Genomic DNA, 15166 nt, shown 5'->3' with positions numbered 1-15166 from the left:
TATTGACCCTCAAATTAATAGATGTAGAGGGAAAGTATCATGAGTAGATATGGACATTCCGGGTTTGACCTAGTGGTTAGGTAAAAAGAGAATGTCATTTTAAGCATTTGTTGTCGTGTAATGGGATAATGTCATTTCATTTGAATTCTTTTAAAGAGAATTGTTAACACCTCGATGCTTATCTAAAATATCGTTATGTTTGCTAAATTTTAATTGTTTAGAGAATCTAAACAATTTATATTCAATTTTGAATTGCAAATCAAAAATATATATTCAATTATAAATATTTACATTTTAATCGTCATATATCATTGTTATTTTACAATATAATTTATTTTATATTTTCTTAAGAATTCAAAATAAATCTTCAAATGAATAAATTCGAGTTAAAAATTATTTAAATTGCTTAACTCTAAGAATTTATTCTGTAAAGCTTTGCAAGGGTAGTCCATATATATATATATAATTCTAATTTATTTCTAATGAACAAAAATATTAAATTCAATTAAATATTTTTTTGCAAAGTTGATGGAGTAATTAATCTCGCTAAATCATATCTGGGAGTTCAACTATTATAGGATCGGGCTAGGAATATATAACTCTAACGTATACTGTGTGCGTCTATATATATCAGAATACAGAACTCTAAATATTGCTTATTGATGATACGATAATTCTGATCATATTTTGTTTGAATTTGGCATTCCTTATGTGTGTGTGTGTGTATATAGCAGAAATGAAGAGCCATTACAGTGTTAAAGTCAATTGTCGGTGCAATTGCGAAGTCCTATGATCTTTCAAACCAGCCAGCGTCTATTGTATTACTAAGCTTGTCGGTCTTTTGAGTTTCGATGACTTCCAAGCAGGTGAATAATTCCTTCACACACTGACATACGTACACATGCATATTGATTCAAACTTGTCTTAGCTTTCTATAATGGATAATCGTCTGGGTTGGCTTTTGCTGTTTGTTTCTGTTTCGTCTGTGTTGTTTCTGATTTATTTCCTTGTTTCGCTTTTTCTCTGTGCTTTTGCTGTTTCTAGTGTTTTCTTTTCTTTTGTATTTAGCCTGCTGCTGTACGTTGCTTCCCACCATTTTGTTTTGTGGAATGTTGGTTGCACTTCGGCCAAAAACAATGTTGTCTTTTAAAATTTATTTTCTCTGTCATATAGATATAATCGCCAATCCTTCTTCTTCTATCTTTTGTGATAGTATCTCTGGGATAATTAACCTTCTGGAGTGTGTGTGGATCCAATGATATTCATTATTAAAATTTGGGGAAATTTTGGGGAAGGATCAAATACTACTAAAATTTATTATGAAGAATAATAAAAATTAAAATTAGGATGAAGGATCAAGTAAGTGTTATTGACTATTATAATCTTAGTATAAAATCTGTCAATAATACCTTAAATTATCATAGTGTACTGCACAAGTTTTTTTTTTTTTTTTAACCATCTTACTGCACAAGTTACAATTGTACTCTTTTAAAAATAAAGTTTGCAGTTTCCAATTTCACATAAAAGAACAAAAAATATTTTTAAATTTAATTAAATAAATCTAATTTAAAAATTTATTTACTTTTAAATAATTAAATAACTATAATTAAAAAATATTTACTTTTAAAGAATTATTCAATTTTATCAAGAACTCTGGTGGATTTTTAAGGGAGATGAGATTATTAACTTGCTAGAGTTCTTGGGTATTAGTTTATCTTTGCTCAAGTTTGTTGCTTTTTATTGTATTTAAAAAAAAAAGAAAAAGCTTTCTTTCGAATAATGTGTTTTTAATTTGTTAGTAACTATCAAATACAACGTGCGAGATATATTTAGAAAAAATATAGGAGATTTAATTATGGACAACATAGTATTTTTAAATTTACATTTTGATATGGTCCTTCTAAGTAATTATTATTTGAAGATGCACTCTAATAAATATTATTTTCTTTAGGTCTTTCATTATGATTTTCAAGCTGATACAATATTTTCCATTTCTTCAATATTATTTATCCATTTAATTCACGGTTGCCAAGCTATTAGGGGATGCTATCATGTAACCTAACCATAACTAATATTTGTTTAATTATGTATGCGTTGCCTTCCCAGAGCAGCGATCATGCTTCCAGAATTTAATTCACGGTTCTTTAGGGTTCTTTCCGCAGAAAGTTTTTGGACAAGGGAAATTTCTTATATGATACATAAGATGGTTTAGTTTGTAAATTGTGATATACAAATTGCTTCACATCCATCTAGTTCTTGATATGAGTTTCGATACATCGGTTGTGGGTGCCCCAATTGTATATCATAATTTAATTAGTAGTTTTTATTCCTTTAATTTTCCTTTTTCCTTTTTTTATTTCAGAAAAAACTTCACTTTATGTAAATTATTTTTTTTTCTTACTATAAAGCATAAACTTTTTTTCTCATATATACTGAAAGGTGATATTTGGTATAGGAGTGAAAAAAGGGAGCTCTCTCAACTTGATAAAATATATTTTCTTATTACTTAATGATTTTCTATCTAGGGAGAATACCTCTATTCATACTAAACTTAGGTAGACAATGCAATTAAATTAGATGAAGCTTAACATTATACATAGAGATTATGGAGGGGTTATGGAACTGAAAGAGGGGCTTTAAGGAAGAATTATGAAATGGAGATTATGGAATTGGGGTTTTCAAGTGCATATCCTCAATCCTCCCTGGACTAGACAGAATTCACTCTCCTTGGTTCAAGCTCACTGTTATCGTTGTCATCATTAAAATATGGAAATTTGAAATAGAATGTCCTCTTGTTTCTCTATGCATAGAATTGACCTTTGTCAAGTGTCTCAATTCTTTGATATCAACTTCATGGATAGTTTTGCATGCTAAACTACAATGTAAGAAAATTGGGGTAGAAGTATAATTCTAGAAGCTTAAGGGAAAAAATGTATTTTTCAAAAATGTGGGGGTCAATTGCTTTATTTTGATAAATTATATTATTAGGTTGCTCATGTGGTAAGAGTGATATGTAATAAATTCTTGATAGGCTAACGTGTTGCTAACTGGTCAATTTAGGATAACATTGATGCTTTCATCTTCAACCTTTAAATAGTGCAACAGCAGCACGTGAATCTCTAGTAATTATGGTGTGTGTGACATCTAGTAGGGCTAATGAGACTTAATAGTTTTAGGTTTTCTAACATCCTAAACAAGATGGTGGCTTGGTTCTACTAAAAAAAGTAGGAAATTATGGATTCAAAGGTGTCAATGGTGAAACTACTCCAAAGACCCTTATAACTTGAATGCTCAGGCTAATTTGAAGATGATTCTCTTCCAGCCTCTCATCACTAGTGTCTTAAACCTTGCAATAATACCAATTTGGCTTTGATACCAAATTGTGTAGGGGCCAAGAGGGAGAAGAGGAAACACTCTCACTTTCATTAAAAATTTATAAGACTTGTTTGGTAATATGTTTTAAGAATAATTTTTTATTTTCTAAAATAAAAAATAAAAAAACTTGTTTGATAACGTCTTTTTAAAAAGTTTTTTTAGAGAAAAATAAAATATTATTTTAGAGAATAAAAAAATAAAAACATTTTTTAGGTGTTCTGAAGTTATTATTTTGAAGAATAAGAGAGAATAAGAAAAACAATTATTTTTATTATTATTTTTTGTTTTCACAATATATTTTACAAAACATCAATTCTCAGAATAGTAAAATCAAAACAGTTTCAAACAGGCCCATATTATTCTTGATTATATATGAATTACAAAAACAATGACAAGTTCTATTTATGTTAATTCATAAAAGTCATCTTTTGGACAATGCATTTAAAACTAATTAAAATGGGTTACAGTAAAAATTATGAAGATGCTATGGAATTGAAGGATGGATTATGGAATTTAAAGAGGAGTTATGAAATGTAGAATTCAATTATATTTCAAATAATCTTTGAATTTTTGGACATTTTGAGCATGATGATGAAGTTTGTATAATTTGAAATTGGCCAAATGCCGGTGTTTGATGGAGGTAATGGCAAAACTACCCTCTACAACCTCACCTTTTTAGGTTAAACTCAGACCTCCTCATCTCTTACTCACTCCTCATTAGACTTGGAACCCAACTCTAATATCAAAAGGATACTTAACAAAATAGATTTTTTCTATTACACAATGATTTTCCATAAAATAGGGTACTTGTATTTATACTAAGCTAGATGGGAATTAACATTATGGAAGAGTTACTATTAAATTTTGTTTATATATATATATATATTAGGTTTTTCTTTCTCTATTTAAATAGCTTAAGAGAATTTGATAGGACTTACCTTAAGATTATATATTTTCAATTCATTTTTTAATCAATCAATATAATACTTTTTTAATACATTCTATTATTTCTTCTATGTAGAGTCGGGAATAAGGGACGGGCTCAGAGGCCTTACTTAAATAAGTGTTCGAGTTTTAAAAATAATTTTTTTAAAGTAATCAGGCTTTAAGGGCTTGGCCTTAATAAGCCCTATAAATAAGGGCTTGGGCTCGAGCGGCCCTTCAAATCCTATTATATTATTTTTTTTGGTGAAACACTTGTTTGAAACTAATGGCCTGCTCACTTGATCCTATACACATTATATTATTATTAATTTTAATTTATTCTAAAATTAATTTAATATAATTTAATAAATATCAGTGTATAGAATAAAATTTTTGATATTTTTTTATTTTTTTTATAATTATTATATTTTGTGTATTTATCAAAAATGAACTTTTTTAACTAAGATTTAAATTTTATTACTAGACTTCTAAATGTGTGTTGTTTAATTTTTAAAAAATTATGAAATTTTGATTTTTTAATTTCTAAATATTTTAATTAATTTATAATGTTTAATTTATTTTTTTATTTTTTTAAAAAGGGCTTGCGGGCTCTTTTTGATCCCTTGCATAGGAGCTGAGCTTAAGAAATGAGGTTAAAAATGGAGAACCGAGTTTTAGGGCTTAGGCCCTTAAGGGCTGAACCCATAAGGACCAGACTCATAAGGGTCGGGCCCGCTCGTATTCTCAGCTCTACTCCTATGCTAGTTTTTTTTGTCCTGTCATTTTTCTTCTCTTTGTTTTTTTTTTTGCTTGTCAAATCAAATGGCTCTGTTAATTTAGGTGTATATTAGGTTTCCCTTTCTATCAAAATATACATTAGCTTTCTTCTTTCTATATTATCCTCTTTCAATTATTTTTTTTAAAATTATTTATTTAGATGGTTTGTTACCTTCCGTGTTTTTACCTTCAGTGTTTTGAAGGTGTTTTGAATAATTTTTATTTTCTACCTATTGTCATTGAATTATTTCTATATGTATTACCTTTTTACAAACCTAGGAGCAAATAAGATTAAGTTTTTATATACTTAACTTTATATTGATCCTTATATATTATTTATATTTATTTTATAATAAATTATTGTTATTAATGTTATCAGTATATTAAATTTACTTAGTTTGATTTGATTGGAAAAAAATATAATAAGTATATAAGATTGGAGAAGAAGAGGCCCCTCTTCCCCTTTGTTTTGAAAATATTTTTAAATGACTCTCATTTTTTAATTTCAAGTAGTATTGTTTTTCCTACAGATTTGTCTTCTTTTAATGACAATATTCTAAGTCAAATCTTCTAATTTTTTTTTATTTCTTCATTAATTAAATGAATTTCAATCAAATAACATAAATTTTATTATATTCTATGTTATTTTAGTATTAAATTTTGTTGATATATGTGTGTGTTATATATATTAGTTTTTTTTCTTTTTTCTATCAGACAGCTTAAGACAATTTGATAGGACTTACCTTAAGACAACGTTAGACTTTCTCAATACATTCTAATGTTTCTTCTACTAGTTTTTTTTTTTAATTTTTTTTATCCTCTCGCCTTTCTTCTCTCTGTTTTTTTATCCCAAATTAAATGACTCTAATACCATACTAAAATTTGTTGATTTAGATATATAGTAGGTTTCTCTTTCTATCAAAATAGCTTATATATCTTCAATCCATTCTTTAGATAATGGATGTGGTACTTTTCAATACATTTTAATAGTTAAATATACATTATAAAGGGATTATAGGAATTGGTGTTTTCAAGTGGATCCGTACCAATTTTTTTCTAATTCTTTTATTTTTCATTTTTCTCAATATTATTTATTTTAAATGTTTGACTGCCTTCATCGTTTTGAAGGTGTTTGAGTTAATCTTTTTTTTTTCCTACCAAGTTTCCACATATGTCATTAAAATTTATATATATATATATATATATTACCTTTTTACGAACCTAGAAGCAAATGTTCATAACCTCATCAATATCGTAGGCAATGAGGTCAACATTGAACCAATGAGTCAATGCTTCTATAGTGTGGAAAATCCCATCAGAAAACTGAAACTATAAACCAGGGGAAAAATTAAAAAGTTTCTGGAAATGCATTGGAGATACAACTATAAGTTTTTTTTTTTTTTTTTTTTGGGTAAGCAAGTGACGACTCAACTTTTGAGACGTCTGTGCCCAAATGTTTTCTTGTTAGGGATCATGTGTTCAAGAACACAAGTGTGTCGGTATTGAACTGATATCGTTCAACGTTGATGCAGATGCTTTATTTTCAGGACTCTTCAGGTATTGGTAAAACTCAAACTCATCAAAAAAGCCATCAGTGTAGGAAAGGCCTTGATCAAACTGATCAGGATGATCAGGATTACCACCAAAAAGTGTTGTTGCTACTTCTTGCTTGACCATTCCATCATCACCTGAAGCCAGGTTTTGATCTACCTGTTGCTGCTGCATATTGCCTCCCATGGGAATTAGATCTAGAAGCCAGGTTTGAATTCAGGTGTTGTTGCAGCATATCTCCTCCGGAAGCTAGATTTTGATCTACCTGTTGCTGCTGCATAGTGCCTCCATTGGAATTAGAAGCCAGGCTTGAGTTTAGGTGTTGCTGCAGCATGTTGCTTCCATTGGAATTAGAACATGGAGCCACGTTTGAGTTTAGGTTTTGCTGCAACATATCTCCTCCAGAAGCCAGCTGGTTTGAGTTTAGCTGTTGTTGCAGCATGTCTCCTCCTGAAGACAGGTTTTGATGTACATATTGCGGCTGCATATTTCCTCCATTGAAATTAGAAGACACGTGTTGTGGCTGCATGTTGCCTACAAAGGAAGGTAAAGCAAGGTTTTCCTCTTGCTGCTGCAGATTACCTCCATGGGAATTAGGACATGAAACAAGTTTGGGTTTGGGTTTAGGCACTGTTGTTGCGTCATATGGCCTCCAAAGGAGAAAAAGCTAGGTATTCGTATTTGTTGTTGCTGCTGAAGCTGCCTTGCAAGAGATGCAGGTGATGGAAGGCCTGCATATTAATTATGATTCCATAAAGAATTATGATTAGGATTAAATAAACTAAAATATCCAATGAAAGTTTAAATAAACTAAAAATATGTGAATTCATACATAATCTTACCAAAGCTGAAGTTTTGCCCAGGTGGTTGCATTTGCATTTGGTGGGCTTGGGAGAAGAAGGCAAGATCTTGACTTGGTATAAGATTCACGGAAGGATATAGAAGGTGAGGAGGATTATTCATGGAAGGTTCTAGAAGGTGGGGGTTCACGGGTTGATGAACAACTGACAGAGGTTGAGCAGGAATACTATCGGGGTTCACGGGGATGGCCTTGCCATGTTGATTTAGACGACGCTGGAGCTCTTCCATCTCTTCTCCCTCTCTCTCTTTTCTGTTGATTCTATATTTCTGAGGTATAGCCATATACAACACCCCCATTATTAGTATTTAGTATTAGTATTAGTGTTATTATTAAATACGGTATATCAAATGTTAAAAAACAACATTAATAATAATTCTGGTCTATTAGTGTCTGGCAACCTGTAAGTGACTCGCAACATTTTCTCTCGTCAGGAAAGGCACGTCCATCGATTCAAGAATCTGTTTTGGCACCGCCTCTAATGTACAAATAAAGTTTGTTAAAAAGCAATAACATATAGTAGCAACAACGTGAACTTTATTTCATTTAATTTGGCTGCATGGATCACTTGATGTACCAAAAACAATAACATTTACTTGTCATATGAGATATAAGAAGAAATAAATTATGAAGTTATGATTTAACTTAGTATTAACAAAAATATAAGAAATAAAAAAAAATTAAAACTAAAGGGAACTGGTGTTTATGTTCATCTATATGTGCGTGTGCCCTTTCTGGAGGAAATGTAGAGAGTATCACTTTTGCAAAATAAGGTAAGTCATTTAATAATTTTCTTAATTATGTAAAATATTAATATATTATATATATATATATAATGACTAAAATACCCTCATTTAACTGTATGTACAAGAGAGAATAAGATGATATAGAATTTTTTTTTTTTTTAAATACAGTTGACCGCGACCATGTCATATGAACTCACTTGGGTAATCAGCAGCAATAACTCCAACTCTCCCAAGACAACGAAATTTCTTGAAATTAGTATGATTACTATTCCTTTTTTATGTTATTGACAAGAGAGAACTTATCATCATTATCTAAAAATAAACAAATTCTATTCTATTCAACCAAGAATCAAAGAATATTGAGTTATATGTTAGCAGAAGTCAGTGAATACAATGAATGAATAATAAAAATAAAGAGAAGGAACGAGATGCATACTATCATAGCCAAGCTGTTCCACCACTCCTACAAACTTTTCATGAAGCTCAGCGGTCCAGACGACCCGTCGTTTTCTCTGAGAAAGTACTCCATGATCCACAAACTCACTGTCGTTTCCTGCTTTGGGTCCCAGCCTATTATCTATGGAACAAGGAACAAGAGAAGAATTACAAGAAACCTGATCCTGATTTCGCTGACGATTATGTCGTACTAAATTATTCTGCTGATGATGTTCGTCATCCACGTCACTATTGACGTACTCATCAGTCTCCGTCGTCTCAGGCAGTTCTCTTCTCCGACAAACATGCTGCCATAGATTTCTCAGCTCGCACTCACTCACCGGCTTCCTCAACACATAACACGCACCGTATCTGAATGCTCTCGCCATACCACTTACTCTTTCACACCCAGAAATTACTGCAAAATCATATAATAATATCAATGCACAATCTCTTGATACACACACACACAAAGCAGCGCTTCATTAGCTTACCAACGTGCGGAATACTTGTGGTTGAGTGTTGGTCCCTGAGGAAGTTGTAGACATCCATGTGTTCTAACGACTCATCGCTGAGAACCAAGTCATAAGATCCGTGCTTGTGATCTCGTAAGAGTGCTAAGGCAACAGGACCACTGGAAAACCTAGCGACATGATAATAAGGTTGTACAAGGTTTCTCTGAATTAAACTTCCGATGTCGTTATCAGTGCCAACATAGAGGATCTTCAATCCATGAGGAAAATATTGAAAAAAATCTCGGGGAAGAAGATGAAGTTGATTGGCTCTGGGTTGCTGCATATTGTTATTCAATCTAACCTAAAAGGCTAAATCTACTGAAGCGATCAAATCGTAGGATGGGACAGGAAAAAAAAATCATATATATATAAGAAACAGAATGCCTGGAGGGAATATAGGTAGCTGACTAGCGAGTTACCCTCCCCCTGTTTTTCCTAATGATTTATTTAATTTATCATTTATAATTTAAAATTCAAATGCAAAATCGGTTGAGATAACTGTTCAGGAGGAAAAAAAAATAATATTCCGGAACGAAATTGAATTTTGAATTATTCTGGTCTGTTTTATTTTGATAAATACATGTTATTATTTTTTGTTAGTATCGTACGAAGAGATAGAGAAAATCTTTTTGTTTGATCTAAAATCCTACCCTAATACCACACAAATTCAAGAACGAGCTGATATGGAATTCCTTTTTCCTTTTCTTTATTTTTATTATTCAACATTTGTAATTCATACAAGGGCCCCACAATCTAGTTGAAATGAATAGATGTGATCATCAATTAGCATCTCTTATCTAAATCTGATGGCCAAGATTATATGTGCGGATAATGGGAAAATCCAGGACTATCTTTGAAGAGTTTGTACATCTTAACTCAGTTATCGCTACTGATATATTAATTTAGATACTTCCATAAGTTAAAATATAATTATAACTAAATAGAATAAATATATTTTTATCCAATCAAATCAAGATAAATATATTTTAATATAATAATAATAATAATAATATTAACAAGAGTTTATTATAAAATAAATAATATCGACACATTTTGATTTAATTGAAAATAAGCCTATTAAGTATATAAGGGTAAGTGTATAAATTTTTTCGTTTTCAAAATGTTCTTAAATGATTTTCATTTTTGAATTTCAAGACAGTATTAATTTTTCTACGAAATTGCCAAACAATCGCTGTAAAAAAAATCAAAAATATGGACAAAAATTGTCAAAAATAATAGTGACTAAATTATACCTCCTCCACTTATTTTTATTTTTCATTTAAAGTTTTAGCATACAGGTTTAAGAATACGACAAATATATGATAACTCCCCTCAACCTTTTTAATACCTCCTTAATTCTTAGCAATAAACATTGCTTTAGGCTTTGAAAGAAATGGAGGTGAGAACCTTCTAGAATATGCTTAGGGTTGAATGTTGAGATATAATCTTATTTATAAGACAGAGAGAGAAGATTAATTTTAATCATATTCATAAGGTACTTCACTATTTTATTTGTTATTCTTTACATTCATTCCCTTATTAAAAATAGTTTTTTTTATCCTTATTAAAGGATAGATGTGAAAACTTATTAAATTTTCAGATAAACTTAATAAGGTTTAATTTTTTTTTGATATTGATGAAACATGCTAGAAGTGATTTATAAATAAAATTAGATGAAATAATTAACAATATATGATAGGAATGAACGTCCAAAATGTGGTTGAATGAAGGCGAATATTGTGGCATTAATATGGAAGCAAGATGGGTGGAAGAATGCATGTTTTTTGGATTGTTTTCCCATTTGGAAAGAAACATTAATAGAAGATATAATTTGAACTTCATAGCTGGTTGAGAAACTACAAGAAAACGGTGTACACGTGTATGTTGAGTTACTATTAATTAACAAGACCATACATATATATTATAGATTTTTAAATTGTCTATAGTTTCCGTCAGATCAGACAAATTTAAAGACCGTACAAAGAGATGGAGAAAACTTTGTTGTCTGACATAACTTAAGGACCACTGTAGCATATTTATATTATTCAAGGACTTTGAGATTCTAAAATTTCATTATAGTACCATAATCCTTAGTTGAAATTAATTTTTTACGTAAAATAATCCAATTGTCTTTAAAATTTAAAATAATAAAAAAATCACCCTCATTGTCATGAGCTTCGGCCACCGGACCGCTACCTATAGGGGTTGCCAAAGCCCTTGCCAGTGGTGAGGTCATTGGGGGCCAACCACCTGAACTCCAACATTGGTGACAATTATTTTCAATAATTGGTAAGGTGATTGAAGGAGGGTTTGATCCCACAACCTCTTGGTCACCTAAAAAACTTGGTGGCTACTAAGGATTTGGATTCAGTAACTATTATACTAGTACAGGCACTAAATGTTTGTGTCATCTAAATTATTAAAATTTAGATCAATGGCTCTAAATTCATACTCTACTTGAAACAAGTGAATAAGTGAGTTTATGAAAATCATTGATATATATTTTAACAATTTAAATGGTTCAGGCACTCAATGTCTACAATCACAGAATCTTCTGGCCACCAAGCCTATTTAATCATATATAGCAAAAAAAAAAAAAGTAGTAGCCCAAGCTTTTAATCCTAGCTTATGTAAGTATTAGTCCTTCATTAACAAGTATCCATTTGGATTTTAACAACTTATTTAAAATTAACAATAATCCATTTGAGTTTTAACAAATTAAAAAAACTAATAGAATGTACTTAGTCATGCAAGTGTTAGTACTTTATCAATAAGTATTTATTTGAGTTTTAAACAACATCCCATTTGAAATTGACAAAAATCAATTCGGGCTTTAATAAGTTAGAAAAACTAATAAGATGAGCTTAATTAGGCAAGTGTTAGTCTTTTATCAGTAAGTATCAATTTAGGTTTTGACAAAAATCCATTCAAGCCTTAACAAGTTAGAAAAATTGATAAGATGAGCTTAATTGTGTAAGTTTTAGTCATTCATTGATATACATACAATCAAGTTTTGACAACCTATTGGAAACTAACAATAATTCATTTGAACTTTAACAAATTAGAACAATGATAGCACATGTCTGGTGAAATAGTGTTTACCTTGCATAAATAACAAGCCACTTTGGTTTTCACAACAACCCATTCATGATTAACAAGTAGTTTGCTCCATTAAACCTATGTTGTCTGTTTTTCTCTCTTGTTAAAATTCAAATATATTATTGTTAATCACAAATGAGTCATTGCCAAAACATGAATTAATGACTTGTTGCAGGGTGAACACATTCCATTAGACTTATACTATTAGCTTTTTTAAAAGCTCAAATTAATTATTGTTAATTTTAAATAAGTTATTGTCAAAACTTAAATGGACACTTGTTGATAAAAGACTAACAAACTTGCACAATCAAGCTCACCCTATTAATTTTTCTAACTTGCTAAAGGTCAAATAAATTATTGTTAATTTCTAATGAGTTGTTGTTAAAAATTGAATAGATACTTGTGGATGAAAAACTAACATTTATAGAAGCTTGGATTAAAATCTTAGACTACTACATATATTTTTCTTGCAACATATAATTAAATGGATTTGATAGCTTGGTGGTCACCAATATTTTTAGGTGGCCAAGGAGCTATGAGATCAAACCCACTTAGTCACCTTTACCAATTATTTTAAACTTTAGGTACAATTTGATAATTTCAAGTAAAAAATTAATTTCAGCTAAGAATCAAGGGACTGCAATGAAATTTTTGAATCACATGGTCCTTGATTGATATAAACTTCCTAAAGTGGTCTTCGACTGATATTCTCTATAAAATCTATCCTTATTCCTTAGAGAAATTCAAGTACAATAAAAGTAATATGGAATTTGTTATTCCTTTTTTATTTTTTTTCTTTTCATTAGTTTGATATCTATTAATTAAATTGGGATGTTTTATACTTAAATAAAGATTAGCTTATAAAAGAATTAAAAATATTAGGTACGCTTATATTTATTAGATGAAATTACGAACTTAAAATAAATGGCGTTATTTACCATTTGTAATTAATACATGGGCCCTAATATCTAGTTGAAATAAACAATATTGATCATCATTTAACATCTCTAACCTAAATTTGATGACCAAGATTACATACAGAGATAAGGGGAAAATCTGAGGCTATATCTTGAGGAGTTTGTTTATGAGGAAAATATGATTGAGATTTGACAGCCCATTTTAGACAAGTAATTAAAATTCATTTTGGTCTCTATAGGGAGTGTTGTGGTACATACAAGTGGAATTGTTGTGTCTTAACAAGTAATTTTCTTAGCAACAATGAATAATAATATGCTGCAGCTACATCTATATATACACGCACCCTAGTGGACTATATTGTAGGTCACATAACTAATATAAGAGAAAATGAAAATAAAATTTTACTAAAGTATATAAATGACAATTAGATCTCTCAAAATGTTATAGTTCTTCTGAAATCCTTAAGTCCCTTTTTGACATTAATAGTTTTAAGTTAAATAACCAAATTGCTCCTTGTTAAAAAAAAGTCTAGTTATATTTTTCTAATCATAACTTTTCTTTAAATAATAATAATTTTTATTTTGTAAATTACAAAAGTTTGAACAAAAAATTACAATTTTTCATGTGAAATTTCTTTTATGAGTGATAAACAAGTTTTGAAATTAACCAATTTCAATAATAACTTTTATTTAAACAACACTATTACAAAAAATATATATTTCAAAGTTCTTATTTTTGACTTATGAGTGAGCTTTAGCCTGCACTCTCATATATAAAGGAATCCTTTTATGGGTGGTTGGAAGTGCTCTTGTAGGCCCCTCTCTCGAGAACATTTGGAGAGGCTTAGGGGATTGCTTTTTGAAGAAGTGATCCTATAGATGGACATACTAAAGTGCTTTTATGTAGAAGCACTCTGATATGTTCCCTAAACTAGAGCGTTTCTACATAAAGGTGCTTCAGCAATCTCAATTTTTTACAAAATTTTTAATATTACATGCTACATATAAATTTATGTACAATATTCTAAAATTGACATCATAAAGTGATAAAAAATATACTTTCATTTAAAATTAAAACAAACTATGTTTTTATGAATTTGGTAATACAATCTCAATCAACAACTCTAATAATAAAATTAGTGCAAATATTTTTATTCTAATCTTCTAAATATCACACATAAGAACAAACATATTATCCAAAATGAAAAAAAAAACCTTCTAAAATTCTGTTAATTTGCAAAAAATATACAAAATAAAATTTTAAATAACATTATCCCAAAAAAAACTTAGGGGACAACAAAAATAATATTACACTATAAAGAACATAAATCTGTAGATGAATAAATGAGAATACTTACTAGTTAGCTGAAACAATCTTGGTTCAACTTCTAATGTTATAAAAACCATTTCAAGAAATCCTTACTTCCAAAAGGTACAGTTACTTTATGTATCCCTTGTAACTTTTGCAAAGGATTAATCATGTGCAAAGAAGCTATAAATTACTACTAATAAAAACATATTGGAATAGCATATTCGAGGTAGTATTATGAAGAGATTCTATTTGTTGGTTGGTGCTTCTCTAAATGGCTATATCATGGATAAGCTATAATGTAATAGAATACTACTCAAGAATTTTATGAACAACAACATGTCCATAACTAATAACAAGTCATGTAAATTAAAGATGTAATATATATATATATATATGTTATAATTTGGTAAGGTAATTGGGATTTGTTTACCCTTTGATTAATTACCATGTAAAGTATTGTATTTATGGTTAAGTTGCTAAATCATTAGTTGATATTACGCAATCAATATGATTCATATTAGGGGGCAAAATTGTTAGCCTTCTCATTACTTTACTACTCATTCTTTCTCTATATCATCCCTCTTCTTTTGCTATGTTTTTACATATGCCTTTCCTTATTGCATCACTTTCTCCTTTACAAAGTCCCTTCCTCATCC

General features: G+C 29.7%; 1 protein-coding gene across 1 annotated transcript; it reads right to left on the bottom strand.

Moving 5' to 3' along the window:
* Positions 1 to 6555: 6555 nt before the first annotated feature.
* LOC129322626 (two-component response regulator ARR14-like) lies at positions 6556 to 9465 on the bottom strand. Its single transcript, XM_054968914.1, has 7 exons — positions 9162 to 9465; positions 8669 to 9085; positions 7888 to 7964; positions 7470 to 7755; positions 7210 to 7358; positions 6893 to 7108; positions 6556 to 6795 (listed from the first exon to the last, which is right to left on the bottom strand). The coding sequence occupies exons 1-7, from the start codon at positions 9463 to 9465 to the stop codon at positions 6556 to 6558; spliced, it is 1689 nt and encodes a 562-aa protein (XP_054824889.1).
* Positions 9466 to 15166: the final 5701 nt, after the last annotated feature.

This window comes from Prosopis cineraria, unplaced genomic scaffold, assembly GCF_029017545.1.
Source record: "Prosopis cineraria cultivar Desert tree isolate PC_DT_omini unplaced genomic scaffold, ASM2901754v1 PC10, whole genome shotgun sequence".
In the NCBI taxonomy this organism is placed as follows: domain Eukaryota; kingdom Viridiplantae; phylum Streptophyta; class Magnoliopsida; order Fabales; family Fabaceae; genus Prosopis; species Prosopis cineraria.
Note: the sequence above shows the minus strand (reverse complement) of the source record. Positions and strands in the feature narration are given on the sequence as shown.

Bases quoted from the DNA above. Each gene is read 5' to 3' on its own strand.
- LOC129322626 (XM_054968914.1), bottom strand. From the start codon at position 9,465: ATGCAGCAACCCAGAGCCAATCAACTTCATCTTCTTCCCCGAGATTTT. The intron at 7,756-7,887 runs GTTGCCAGACAC...GCTATACCTCAG, and splicing joins ATGTTGCGAGTCACTTACAG to AAATATAGAATCAACAGAAA. The intron at 7,109-7,209 runs GTAATCTGCAGC...GGAAATATGCAG, and splicing joins ATGTCCTAATTCCCATGGAG to CCGCAATATGTACATCAAAA.